At 46.8% G+C, this 14,631-nt stretch overlaps 1 protein-coding gene across 1 annotated transcript in view; it reads right to left on the bottom strand.

Annotated features, from left to right (window-relative positions):
- Nucleotides 1-277: 277 nt before the first annotated feature.
- AREL1 (apoptosis resistant E3 ubiquitin protein ligase 1) overlaps nt 278-14,631 on the bottom strand; it is a 53,136-nt gene continuing 38,782 nt past the window's right edge. The window contains exons 10-21 of the mRNA XM_004699034.3: nt 14,016-14,093; nt 11,269-11,410; nt 11,071-11,192; nt 10,056-10,131; nt 9,073-9,182; nt 8,251-8,430; nt 7,951-8,076; nt 5,776-5,905; nt 5,642-5,700; nt 3,555-3,644; nt 3,013-3,188; nt 278-2,912 (exon numbers count right to left, since the gene is read on the bottom strand). Of these exons, the coding sequence (XP_004699091.1) occupies nt 2,810-2,912; nt 3,013-3,188; nt 3,555-3,644; nt 5,642-5,700; nt 5,776-5,905; nt 7,951-8,076; nt 8,251-8,430; nt 9,073-9,182; nt 10,056-10,131; nt 11,071-11,192; nt 11,269-11,410; nt 14,016-14,093 (1,392 nt within the window). The 3' untranslated portion in view covers nt 278-2,809. The remainder of the gene's footprint in view (nt 2,913-3,012; nt 3,189-3,554; nt 3,645-5,641; nt 5,701-5,775; nt 5,906-7,950; nt 8,077-8,250; nt 8,431-9,072; nt 9,183-10,055; nt 10,132-11,070; nt 11,193-11,268; nt 11,411-14,015; nt 14,094-14,631) is intronic.

Raw genomic sequence — 14,631 nt, 5'->3', positions numbered from 1 at the left:
CAGCGTTTGTCTGTCAACTGGGGTCATCTCCAGGGCCGGAGCACAGCACTTGTCCCACTCTCATGGCCGTCTGCGGGAAGGAGCACCAGGGGGCCTGCTGGCACCACGGACAGCAAGCAGGGAGGCGTGAAAGGCAAGGAGGCCTGGGAGGGGCCCTCTCAAGCTAAGTGCTGCCTAACGGAGTCCTGGAGAAAGACAAAAAGATTTCTACTCCTTTTCCTTCCCCCACTTCCCAAAGCCCAGTCTCCACTGAAAGCAGTCACTTGGCACCTCAGTCTTTCGTTTAAACATTGATTTATTTCATTTACTATACAAAATATTTATATCACCAGCTGCAACTGTCTGGCCTGGCAAGTTTGCAGCCAGGGTTGCTCTCTGCTGAAGTCTGGAGTGTGTAGGCATCCTCCTTGAGGTCCGTGGGAAGCCTGGTCTACTCTGGAGCAGCTGAAAGGCCGGGAGGTTAGCTGGCCCCTAAGTTTCTTGGCCCCAAGGGACTAAATAAGAGAACTGACCAAAATAAGAAATGTGACTAGAAAACTGCTCAAGAAATAAGCCGCCCTCCCTCCTCTATGGCACAACTCCCCACTCCCCCCACCACCCACCCTCATTTGCTAGCTCCAAAGGAAGATAGAAAAAAAGATCAAAGGAGAAGCCAAAAAGAGCCAAGACCCTTCTGAGCAGAGTTGGGTGGGAGAGAGTTAACTGGAAAAATAGAAAATCACAACCTATCAAAGGGTTTTGTTAAACAAAGCCTCTGGGATTTAAGGGTCTGCACAGGGATGCCGCTGTCCTGGCCGGGATGCAACAGTGACCAGGATGCTCTGAAAAAGAGCTCAGGCTAGAGCCAAACATGGCAGCTCGGACTAAGAAAGTCAATTTGATCTCCGGCTTCAATCTCGAGAAGGCCGTCAGCGTGGTGAATGCAAAATCTGGAAGTGGGGCAACTGCCAAAGATGGCAGAGCTGACCCAGGGGCCCCTAGCCGGAAACCCCAGTGTGGGGCTGAGGGGCAGCATCGGATGTGAATGACGACTAAACTGGCCAGTCCATATACCATGGGGAAAAACTGGGGCAAGCAGCAGCACCTTGTCCTGGTCCCTGAGAGGAGCAGTGACCGTGTGGCATGAAGGATCCTGGAGTGAGGAGGCCCTGGTGCTGGATCCTGGACCCGGGTGATAAGGGAAGTCAGCACCCACGCCAGGAAGAGACAGACAGCTGCCCACAGCATGAGGTCAGGCAGGAGCTGTAAGCGCTCCTAAGGGCTAGCTCCAAGGGCAGGGAGCAAGGGGAGGAGGGCTCAGGCATACTTCCAGGAGGCCAAGGCATTGTCCTGAGTCCCGCCTCTCTCAGGACTCCGTACACTTGCTGGTTTGGGCAACAAAGATGCCTTGTAATATTCTCAGAGTTAAGTGCTCCATCAGGAATTGAAACTTACAGCAAAGCCATCTATACAAAACAGAGACTTGAGGAGGCAATGAGACTTTGGGGCTTGAAACTATTTCCATCCGAATTATAATGAATAGCATGCTGTCATCTTCCCAGTGACAGGCTGCAGGCTCTCTCCCGTTATCGCTTGACCATGAACCACATCAAGCTTCCTCCTTTCTTAAGCTTCCCTTCTAGGTACCTGAGAGGGTGACGTCAGGGCAAGAGCTGGCATTTCCGGTAACACAGTTCCCAGGGAGCTGATGCCAGGGGATGGAGATGGGCACAAGCACTTCAACTCCTGGCACCTTTCGCTTTGCCTCAGGGAACACCTACGAAGAGCGATGTAGGAGCACTGGGACACCCACTCTTATCGTCTCAAGCCCTTGCTACCCACTTTTCTGCAGCAGAAATCCAGAAGAGGCTGAGTGGGACCCTCTGGAGTCAGGTACGAGCAGAATCCCCAGCTCTTGGCAGGCTGCACACTTGGAGGTAAATAACCAGGCCCAGCCAGCCCTGTGTGAGAGGCAAACTGGGAGCAGAGCGTCAGCAGTCTTCAAGCCAGCTGTGCTGCCAGCCCAGGTGTGCCCCAAACCCAAGAAGAGGCATATGCTCAGCAGTGGGGCTCCAGCCCAGCCATCATTCACATTCACAGGGCTTCCATCTGCTTCTCTCACCTGGCTCAAATTCAAGGAAAGAACAGAGTTCTTGACGGATCACTGATTGATTCTAGGAACGCCTGCAGGAAAGGCTCCCTTTCCATTCTGATACCACAACTATTAAAAAAAAAAAAGAACCTTTTGTGGAGTTTCAATGAGGACCATCACTTAGAGGCCACCCAGTGCCACGGCCGGGGCCTGCCACTGTGCAAAGGGACAAAACTAAAGGCTCGTGTGAGCCCTTTCCTCTTTGTGCGTCTCTGGCTCCTGATGAGAAGAGGTGAACCCTGTCCCAGAGAGAGGGGTGCATGTACCAATCAGGGTGCCTACAAGACGCACAGGCAGAGGGAGCTGGGACAAGCATGGCCTGGAGGCTTTCTGCACAACTGAGTTCCAGCAGAGCTGGGCTCTTTCCCAACCCCCTTGGAGACGGAGGCAGCCCCAGCAGCTGAGCTCATCAGAGAACCCACCAAGACAACAGCAGCTTGGCCCTCTTTTCGGCAGTGAGCAGAGAGCTCAGATGACGTACCATGCTAACGTGGCTTGTAGTGGCTATGGAGGGGAAGGGAGTGAGAAAAGGACGAGGCTTGCAGATGACAAATACTCCGGACGGACACGGAACATGCTGCCTCTTCCAACTGATGGCTCTGTCAGTGCTGGGGTGAGAAGTCACAGTGTCTGTCATGGGCAGCGAGCTCAGGGGCTGAGTGGATGGCAGGCACGAAGTCAGAGCATGCCAAAGCCCTCGCAGCCCTCACTGATGGCCAGCTGCAGCATCCTGTGCACCTCTTCATACGAGTCATACGTTGGGAGGCACAGCTGGTTAAAACTGGAGGCAAGGAAGGAAGTGATGAACTCAGCCCACCAGCACACCCGCGAAGGCTGCCCAAGGGAGCCCAGGAGCGGGCGCGGAGGGGCCGACGACTTACCATGTGTGTGCAGTAGGTAACGTGCTATGGGTCGGAGCGGCGATGATCTGGAATGAGGGGCACAGGGCAGCAAAACCTCCAGGTGGCAGCTGAGAGGAGCCTGTAGTGAACTGAAGCAGCCGAGCCAACTCTTCCTGGGTTAAACTGGAAACCACGGTCCAAAACCACCTCATGACCTGCCAGGGGAGCACATGGCTGCAGTCAGACCCACGCTGTCTCCCAAGGCGGGTGTGTCACGGGGCCACACTGAGGACACAGGGAGGAGCAGGCAGGGTAGACCACTTCAGGCCCTGAGCGCACTGCCCAGTCGGTCAGAAAGGTAGTTGTTATTGACTGCTTGGTTCTACTTCTTTGCCTGCCCTTCTTCCTGTCCCTGCCGCAGTCGCAGGGCGGCCCCATCCCACCTGCACAGCCAGCTGCCTTGCTCTCCTTTACGAGCCCGTCGCCAGGGCCACCTTGCGGTTGCCGCTGAGATTTTCTTCTCTAACTTTTGTTTTGGGGACATGGGACACAGCCAAGGTTAAGAAGTCCGGCTGGCTCACCTTCTCTCTGAAATGCCAGGAGCCACCAACCACCACTGCATGGGCTTTGAAGTCAGACACGCTGATGTCTCCCGTCCCGCACATCAGCAGCTGGAGGAAAGGTGGCCAGGGGTTATTAGGACAATCAAAGGGGCACACGCCCAACCTGAGGTCAAAACGCTGACATGCAGACTGGAGCAAAGGACAACGCCAGGAAGAAGAGAAAAGGCGAAGTCATCAAGCCAGCACAAAGCTCTGAGAAAACCAACGGATCCGGTATACCCCAGGTCGGGGCCACGTACCTCTGGAAAGCTGCACGGTGCCCTAGTCCAGGGGTGGCAAGAGCCAATCCTGTCCCTCACGACAATTTAAAAATGTTTGTACAAACAAGACCAACATGATTTGAAGAATATCCTTCAGGAATTTTCAATTTTACTTCAGAGCCACTCTCTGGCCACAGTATGTCCACCCCTGCCCTACCCTACAGAATCAGTTGCTCGAGAAGGGGAGTATGAGCAGTATGTTTGAAGAAAGTTTCCCAGGTGCTATCGATGACACCCTTGATTAAGAATCGCCACCATGCATTATTTTTCATTGAAACAAAGAGCAAAACACAAGGATCCAAGTGTTCTGCTCTGGGAAAGCCTGAGAACACCAGGGAGAAAAGGCAGGCCCTCCTCACTGAGGAGGACCCCAGTCCCCACTGATGAATTTGCCAAACAGCCTTTCCTTTTCCCCTGGGTCCCCCTTCTTTTTTGGACTGAACAATTCCTACCTTTCCTTCAGCCTGGCTTCTGCTGGGTCCCCAAACTGAGAACCCTGATGACGTGGGAGTCCTAAGCATCTGGTGGCTGTCCTAATTTGGTTTCAGACTGAATATGCCTCTTAAAGATCGTTGAGTACTCTCCCCATAGCTGTAAAGAACGAAGCCCAAAGGGAGCCCGATGAGCTCTAGCTCCTCCAAAAAGAACTCGCTAAAGCTCAGGAGTAACTAAGGGCAGGACGTGGAACAACTGTAAGACTCCGAGTCTCTCTCTCCCAGTCTCAAGAACTGTATGAGTGATATTCTGCACCATGTCCACTAGTAGTCCCCAAAGTAATAGGACAGGACCACACGTCAGAAACTTTATAAAGGCAGAGGTCTGGAGAATTTGGATTCCATGTACAAAATCCAACATGTGATGAAAATGGCATAAGCTTTGGTTCTTATCTCTAAGTTGTTCCTGTGCAGAAGGGTGAAAGTGTGTGAGAACGTAAGGGGCTTTTGTTGTTTGTTTTGCAGAAGAACTCCCTCCCCACAGGGAACAGTTTGCAGAAACCCATTCCTTGTCAAAGCTGTGGGAAGTGAAAATGAATCCCTTGTACTGTGCGTATCAACTTTGAGCAGCAAGCAGACACACTGGTTTCTTTTTTTTTCTCACTTTTTTGCCCCAGTTACAATTCTGGTAACTACACTGTGGTATTTACCATGCTATAACCATTCTTTTCTTCTTACAGAATCTGACATAAGAATGTATTAACTAGATAATTAACTACATAATGTCACGATCCGAAACTCTGCGTAGTGATCTTGCCTTCTGGTTTCTCTCCTGCCCACAATGAAGGTGCCTGCGCGCAGAGCTCTGTCTTGGTCCCTCCGCCTGGTAACCCAGTGCCTCAAACACACAACCTACAGGAGGCGCCCAGTAAGTATTTCCCAAGCAAGCAACTTTATCATTCCCTTAAATTAACCTTGAAGGCCATCAGGGTTTTATGAAGACTATATAAAATATCCAAATTCTATACTGTTCCACCAGTATGCATAATACTTGATGAACAAATGAGTATTGTTAGTTTTTACAAAGAGTAATTAGTATTATATCATTCGTTCTACAAATTCTTATTATGAATAAGCTAGCTACTCATAAATAGTTAGGTGCTGGTTTCGGATTTTCACCTTTTCATTTTTAAAGAGCTGAAGAAAGAATCAGTGCATGGGAGGAGGACAGAAGTGAAACCAACTACTGCACAGAGAGCTTCCCCACACCTCAGAAGGTACAAGACAGTTCCTTGTGGGCACATGAAAACACGGGAGTTGGAAATCGGCGTTTGCAATTGTAAGAACTCACCTCAAGCTCATTCTCATCAAAAATAGCCAAAAGGTTTTCGGGGACCAACTCATTCAGGCCTAAAACAAAATAGCCAAGTTAAAGCCTAGCCACACCACAGAGACGGGTATTTTAATATGAAATAAAGGTCCCACCTTTTAGAAAATGTTCCACCTCCTCTTTTACTTGACTAGCCAACCGATATTGGGCCAGTAGATTTAAATAGAATATTTTATTTCCATTGGTGACTGGAATTTGAGCTCCACCTGTCATGAGTTCTACAACCTGAAGTAGGAGACAAAAGGCCAAGAGGGGTTGTCTATGGGTAGGAGTTTTCAAGATGATAACTGCTCTGTATAATCCAAGCATAGCATTCGTGAGGAAGTCATGGTGGCATAATGGTTACACATTGGGCTGTTAACCTCAAGGTCAGCCATTTGAAACCACCAGCTGCTCCTTGGGAGATATCGGCAGCTTTCTACTCCTGTAAAGAATGACGATCTCTGAAACCCACAGACACAATTCTACCTCGACCTACAGAGTCACATGAGTCAGCACTGATTCAATGGCAGAGAGCATTAATGAACTTTTATCACAGTATCAACCATAAATGTCTGCTGTTCATTCAGCTTCTCAATGTACTTGGTTTTATTTAGTTACTAAGCTTCTAGGTTCCTACCACTCTTGGTGCATCATACTGGCTACAGTTTCTCAAGTAAGTAGCTAGCAGTGATACAACAAGAAGACATTTTAATATCTCTGTGATTCAAAATTAAACCACTACTGATCTCATTAAGGAGCCTTCGTGGTGCTGATAGCCACAAGGTTGGCGGTCTAAGCCATTTAGACTCCTGTTTTTCCTTTGTGTAAAGAAAGGGCTATACTGTATGATCCTCAACCAGAAATTAATTGACATCCCCTATTACACAACTCCTAAATGACTATAAGGAGCCTCAAAGCACAGCTTAAAACCACCAGGTATAGACAATCTGCAAACAATGCCCAAGGCCGCTTCCAGGGATGAATGATGATGTCTACTCAACTACAAGCTTTGACATGCAGGTCCTTAAGACAACACAGCTGGAGCTCTGGTGGTGTAGTGGGTTATGCACTGGGCTGCTCACCACAAGGTCAGCAGTTTGAAATCACCAGCTACTCTGTGGGAGAAAGATGAAGCTTTCTACTCCTAGGGGGTTTTTTTTGCACAACCATTTTATCTAAGTTTGCATTTCTACCTAGTAGCCTAAGTAGTAAATTACTAAGATTTGATAATCACAAATTAGAACCCACACTCCCGTGTTCTTGGGGCCCTAATTCAGATCTCTATTGACTTAGCTGCCTTGCCAGGTTCAGAAAGACAGAATCTAACCACGTGTGTGCATCACTAGGAAGGAGATCTGATTATCAGTGGTACAAGTGGTATTCTTGAGTTGGTCACAATTTTCCACCCGTGGCTAATTTGGCTTTTAGTTATCTATTACATCAACGTCAACATCAAATCATTCGATATTGTTGAACCTCAAAATGTAAACAGAATCATATTTGCATCAGCAATACTTTTTTCTTTTTAAAAAATCATTTTATTGGGGGCTCGTACAACTCATCACAATCCATACATCCATCCATTGTGTCCAGCACATTTGTACATTTGTTGCCATCATCATTCTCAAAAGGACAATTATTTTCTAATAACAGGTTTTAAGGTGGATAGGCACTGCGTTCAACATCCTTATGGCTAACGCAATGTAGATGCTCCTTCTACATCTGCTTGTGTAAGTCAATGGTCTCATTAAGGTGCCTTCTTCCCAGAAAGTAGGAGTGGGTGGTGTAGATATGACCTGTGTCATTTGCTCCATTCAAATGAGCCAAGATTATTAAGTATGCACTGTAACTCCCTAGTGTTACACTGTCCAATATAGTAGCTACTAGTCATTTATGTGGGGAGGCCTGGTGGCATAGTAGTTATGCAATGGGCTGTGTGAACCACAAGGTCAGCAGTTCAAAACCAGAAGCAGCTTCGAGAGAGAAAATTGAGGCTTCCTACTTCTGTAAAAGAGTTAGTCTCAGAAACCCACAGGGGCAGTTCTACCCTGTCCTATACGGTTGCTAGGAGATAGAATCAACTCCATGGTAGTGAGTTTTTCAGAGACATATATGGTTATTTAAATTTTTTAAATTAAGTAAGATTAATATTTTCAGTTGTTTGGTCTTACTAGCCACATTTCAGGTGTTTGGTAGACAATGCCACAACTGCACAAAGTTCTATTAACAGCCCAGCCCTTGAAGTCACCGAGAACATGGGACTCATACACATTGGTCCTCTTCCTCACCTTATCCAGTTGACCTGCTCTGTTATATTTCTCCTCTGCAAAGACCAGCTCCATCTCACTCATGTCATTGTTAAGGATGAAACAAACTTTAGATTTGTAGAATTCTGGGTCATCTGTTTCAAAGTACTGAGGAGATAAAAAGACACAGGACAGAATATTCCTATCCTTGCCCAGAAGTGAAATCTGTGACAGCTTGGCACCACTCACTTGCCAACGCTAAGAACAATAAGTTCAAGGTAGAGCGTTATGTGGTGCTAATGACCAGAAGCTTTAGGAGAAAACATCCCCCCATGACATTACCTTGTAGTGCATGCGCAGTCCTATGATTTGGGCCAGGAAAGAGCGGGTGAAGCGAGCTCGGACCAACTGTTTGTAGGCTCCTCCCAAAGAGGACTCATAGAGGCACTTGCCCACCAGCCGCCCTGCAAACTCATACATCTTCAGGCGCAGATGAGCAGGGCGACTGGGGTTGGGATGTACCTGCCAAAGAAAGAGGCTGCAAGGCCCTGGGCCACTGCTCTTCCAGTCTAATCCTGGAAGACGCTTCTTCCCTGGTCCTGTGCTAAAGGGCTCTGAGCCCATCCAAGTGTCATTAGTCTTTTGGTAGCCACTCTGGATTTATGCAAAGTGATCAGAGGATGAAGAGCAAAGATGCCCTTCAGTGGAAGAAACTCATACTAAGTTTTAGAGCCCAAACTTCTATGTGGGCCCTGGGTGGATATGAGTGCTACTCAGAGGGTGCTCCAATGCCTTTTCCCTAAACCAGACCTTCTCTCAGCCAAAATACACTTCTCCACACTCCAGACACCTCTGCCTAGTCCAAGGTCTAGAACAGAAAGAAATTGTTTCATTTAAGTTTTGAGAAAGTGGCATAAATATTACTGTAATGAGTAGGCTATGTGTTGCATCATAATGTTTCTCATTCAAATAACATCCCTCTGTCTCTATTCTCTCTATCTTTATAGATGGAATAATAAAGGTAAAGAGAAGGTCGCAGTCTATGTATCAAAATTAAGAACAGGAAACAAGTTGGTCAGACTCTCAGAACAGTATCTAACTTCAAACCCTTGTTATTCTACCCACTGGAATAATACCCAAAGGTGGGCAAGTCTTAAGACTTACCAATGCTTGGTTGTTATCACTAAACCGTGTAAAAAGCTGATTGGTGGTATCAAACAGAGCCTTGCAGATGAGCTCGAACCATTCCCGGCGAGGTCCGCCCCAGTCCAGAGCTGAGAAGTATAATAAAGATAGAAACAGATTCTGGCCTACCTCCTCTGACCACTTTTTATCCTTTCATTGCTCATTTTACATTCTCGACAGTCCCATCTCCCCTACCACCTCATTCTTTCACCATCTCAAGGCAAGTAAAATGTGGATCCCCCCCCTTATTTATTTTATTTGGGGTGAAAATACACCCAGCAGATCACCTATCCATTCAACAATTTCTAAACATAAACACTGGTTCCGGTGGTCTCACCATTCTCACTACCTCTCCCCACACTGCTCAGCTTTCTTTGATTTAGACTCACTGCCCCCTGAGCTGCTCATCTGTGTTTTGGCGTTATGCCGTGTGATTTTAAACAGCACAGTGCTCACGGCAGGCATTCTTCGTGAATCCAGCTCAACTACTGTTCAGTTTGAAGGTGACATCTGGGAAGAGCTGGGGTTCAAGGCTCAAAAACTTGACAAGGCAATGCAATTAGGGGTTGAAACGTGAACTTTCCTGAAGTCTCCCAGGCCCCTTCTCTGTGGGATTAATGGTATTCTGATCACTAAGCTGTGCTCCCCTGCCCTCCTTCCCAAAGTGGACACATGGAGACCCAGAGAGTCAGGAAATGGACACTTCACAGCTCCACACGGTCACTTTGCCATTCTGGCTTGAACGCTGAGCTCACCTAAACATCCCTGCATGTCTCTGCACTACCAGCACCAAGCCATCTGGCTGGTAACCACCACCCTGTCTGTCTTGACGCGTGGCTTCTTCTCCCCCCCGAGGAAAAAGAGGGTCTGTTGTTTCTCTTCTCTAAGGGAGCGTGGGTAAGAGCCACAGTCAAGGGAGGCAGAGAGAGAAAAGCAGGTGAACCTGACATTTCAAAACTGACCTTCTTCATCTTGGAAAACCACTTCAAAGTTCTTGCTCCAATCGGAGATGGAGAAATTCCGAGTGGCTTTCAAAGACTGGAAAGCAGTGAGAGGAAGGAAACAGTCAGAACACTGCAGCCACGAGAGTGCTGCCACTGCTGCTGGTTAACTAGCCACTGGCGCGTGGCGACGTGCTAGCCAGAAACCAGCCCGAGGAACAGGGGCCCGTTTAGATTCGCAGCACTCGTGTCTCCAGCAGAAATAGAAGGCTTCAGAAAAATATTTTGTCTTTATGCCATTTATCCTTTTAAGTTGAGTTGTTTTTTGGAAAATTGAAGCTTTTTTTTTTTTTTTAAACAATCCCCACTTTAGTAAGGAGAAAACTCATGCATAAAGCAGCAGAAATTGCTCAAGTCAGGGAGCTGCCCAACGAATGGTTCTCAGTAAAGTACAGGCTACCCAGGAGGCATCTTTCTCCACATTTTCTCCACATGGTGAGGTTCAGACCGGGCTCCATGCCACACCGAGGAAAGGCGTTTCCAGGCGTGCCTACCAGAGCCAAACACCACAAACCCTTCCAGGACAGGGACCAGAACCCTAAGCCTGCTCAGTCCCAGGGAATGCATGGCCTGTGCCAGTGTCTGCAATGCAGACAGACACACGTCAGGTGTTCCTCTGCCATCAGACCAGAATGACAACAAAAATCATTTCCTCTGCACTCGACAAAGCTCTTCTATTGCTCAGATTCAGTCATAACAAGACCTTTCTTCAGTAATAGCTACTCACACCAGCTTACAGTGCCATTCCATGAATGCTCTCAGAAACTAAGCTTGATGCCAACTGGCCTTTCCCCTCGGTACTGTGCTGCCAAAGAATATCACCCATAAAACAGGGGAACAGTCTTTCCAAGATATGCTTAAAGAGAGGAATTCAGGTGGTGCAGAAAGATAACACACTGATGCACACACTGAAATGCTAAAAAATTTCTTCGCTGGCACACTTTGGGAACTGCTGACAGAGATGCACCTTACTCACCGATTCCAACAAGGTGTGTCTGCTGACCTTCAGGGTGACTTTGGAATGTGGCCTCTTCATGTGGGCCTGCCGAAGTTCTCTCTGGAAAAAGTTCACCTTGTCCTGAAAGGTCTCTGAGCCTCCTGAGGAGCATACGGTTACAGCCTTATTACAGGATACCGGTGGGTCCCACCCATCACAATCCCTGTTCCACCTTACCTATGTTCTTGTGGAGGGAGCGGATAAAAGTGGCTGCCAGAATGTTCCTCTCCTTACAGCTGAGCTCCACAGGCGGCTGGATGCCATCGTCTACCACCAGCGTAAGGAGTTTATGAACAGGGTCAGGGCCAAGGTATGAAAACTAGCAAAGGAAGGGGGAAAAAATTAATTCTATGAAATCCTCAAAATGCGCAAAAATCCTCCGCAACCCCTCCTTCTGTACCAACCAACGAGAACCACCTTAGCCGCTGTGTCCATGCCCTTGTCCTCCCCCTCAGTGCACCACGATGCAATGTGATTTTAAATCATGGGGCGGCAGAGACTGCCTTTAGTTAGGATCAGAAGCAACACTGCGGGCCTTCCAGCATAAACTATGTAAAGAATCAAGTTACTAAAGGGGATATGAAATGGCAAAACATCACAACCTGATAATGTTGGGCAAACAGACAGGAGGAAAGTGGTTTTTGTAAAACCGCAATGAATAACCTGGCTCAACTAGTCCAAACAGGAGTTGATTATGCCGAGCCCCACAGCAGCAAAGGGAACCTAAGTGTCCACTTGCTGTCCATGTCTAGCTTTCCTAGGAGCGGCAACCCAAGTCAATAGACTGACTCCAGAGAAGGAACCCTAAGCTAGCCAATCACGACTGCGAGCCATTACAAATGTTTCCTGCTTCTACCTGCCATCAGACTCTGGTCTTTCAGGCCAGACTCGTTCTCAGTTCATGAACTGGAAAATAAGCATATGTTTCCTTTTCTTTTTAAAAAAATCATTTTATTGGGGGCTCATTCAACTCTTATCACAATCCATACAGACATCCATTGTATGTCAAGCACATTTGTACATTTGTTGCCCTCATCATTCTCAAAACATCTGTCTTCTACTTGAGCCCTTGGTATCAGCTCATTTTTTTCCCCTCCCTCCCCATCCCATTACCCTCATGAACCCTTGATAATTTATAAATTATTATTTTTTCATGTCTTACACTGTCCGACGTCTCCCTTCACCCACTTTCCTGTTGTCCGTCTCCCAGGGAAGGGGTTATTTGTAGATCCTTGTAATCGGATTCTCCTTTCTACCCCACCTTCCCCCCACCCTCCTGGTATCTCCACTCTCACCACTGGTCCTGAGGTGTTCATCTGTCCTGGATTCCCTGGGTTCCCTACCTGTACTAGTGTACAGTCTCTGGTCTAGCCGGATTTGTAAGGTAGAATTGGGATCATGATAGATGGGAAGAGGAAGCATTTAAGAACTAGAGAAAAGTTATATGTTTCATCATTGCTATACTGCACTCTGACTGGCTCATCTCCTCCCCGCGATGCTTCTGTAAGGGGATGTCCACTTGCCTACAGATGGGCTTTGGATCCCTACTCCGTACTCCCCCTCATTCACAATGATATGATTTCTTGTTCTTTGATATCTGATACCTGATCCCATCAACACCTCGTGATCACACAGGCTGGTGTGCTTCTTCCATGTGGGCTTTGCTGCTTCTGAGATAGATGGCCGCTTGTTTATCTTCAAACCTTTAAGAGCCCAGACACTTTATCTTTTGATAGCCAGGCACCATCAGCTTTCTTCACCACATTTGCTTATGTATCTGCTTTGTCTTCAGCGATGGTGTCGGGAAGGTGAGCATCATGGAATGCCAGTTTAACAAAGTGTTCTTGCATTGAGGGAGTACTTGAGTGGAGGCTCAATGTCCATCTGCTACATTAATACTAAACCTATAAATACACGCACATAGATCTATTTCCTCGTTATCATCTATAAATATATTTACAAATCAAGTGATACAACCTTGCTTATTGAAAGTAAAGAAGACTTGAAGAACTTGCAGATGAGATCAAGAACTACAGCCATCAATACAGATTCTACCTCAACAAAAAGAAAATAGAAATCCTCACAACTGGATCAATAAGCAACATCATGATAAAAGGAGGAAAGATCGAAGCTGTCTAAGATTTCTTTTTACTTGGCTCCACAATCCATGCCCATGGAAGCAGCAGTCAGGAAACTAGACTCCGTACTGCACTGGGTAGATCTGTTGGGAAAGACTTCTTTAAAGGGTTCACAAGCCAAGATGTCACTGAGGACTCAGAGGTGCCTGCCCCCACCCATGGGCTCCTCAGTCACTCCATGTGCAGGTGAAAGCTGGGCGAGACTGCAGAATCATTGATGCTTTTGAATTATGGTGGGCAAACAAGCTGGAGTCAACAAAATACCAGGAATGGTGGACTGACAAAAGGATGGACAAATCTGTCTTGGTAGAAGTCGTCAGAACGTTTCTTAGAAGCAAAGATGGTGAGATTTGTCCCACCATGCTTTGGTCATGTTATGAGCAGGGGCCAGTTTCTGGAGAAGGACATTCATACTTGATGATCAAGTGAGGGTCAGCAAAAAAAGAGGAAGACCCTCAATGGGACCGATTGACACAGTGGCTTCAACAATGGACGTAAACATAGCAATGGTGGCACAGGACAAGGCAGGGTTTCATTCTGTTGTACAGAGTACTGCGGTAAGTCAGAACCAACTCCATGGCACCCAACAACAATCCTGGCGTCCAAAGGTTAAGTGTTGACATATGCTGAGTTGCTGTCCTTCATGCCGTTTGGCAGATAAGGACCCTTCTGTGTTTGGCAGTAAGCTGTGTGTGCAGAGGGAGAACTCCCAGAAGCTCTAGGAAGGAAGCAAAGGCTGAGAAGTTCCACACCTGTTCAGTGAACCAGATGGAAGGTCCAACTTACTTTTGTTCCTGGACAGACACGGAAGGTGTACAGTCGCCAGGGGATGATTTTCAGGTAGAATTCCTTCACTGAGAATTGCTGGAGGGCCAATATAGAAGATAAAAAGGTTTTTATCTATGTGGGTTTTGAAACTAAAATATCAGCATTCTTATTTACAGTCTCATGTTCACCAATTAATTTTCCTCATGGAAAAGAGGATAATTTAATCTATACAAAACCAAATAAACTCATCACCTCTTATCTTAAAATAGGCATATTGAAAATAATATAACAATGTGATTTCATAGAGACATTTCATAATCTTTTTTTTAAATCGTTTTATTAGGGGTTCATGCAATTATTATCATAATCCATACATACATCAATTGTGTAAAGCACATTTGTACATTCATTTCCCACATCATTTTCAAAGCATTTGCTCTCCACCTAAGTCCCTGGCATCAGTTCCTCCATTTCATAATCTTTTTTTTTTTTTCGGGGGTGGGGTGGGTGGGGGTGATTAACATTTTCTTTTCTTTCTTTTCTTTTAACATTTTATTAGGGGCTCATACAACTGTTATCCCAATCCATACACACATCAATTGTGTAAAGCGCATTTGTACATCGTTTCTCAAAA

The sequence above is a fragment of the Echinops telfairi genome, unplaced genomic scaffold (assembly GCF_000313985.2).
Source record: "Echinops telfairi isolate 266 unplaced genomic scaffold, ASM31398v2 ScPeMD7_18;HRSCAF=68, whole genome shotgun sequence".
NCBI classification, from domain to species: Eukaryota; Metazoa; Chordata; class Mammalia; order Afrosoricida; family Tenrecidae; genus Echinops; species Echinops telfairi.
This window is presented reverse-complemented; position numbering and strand designations above follow the sequence as displayed.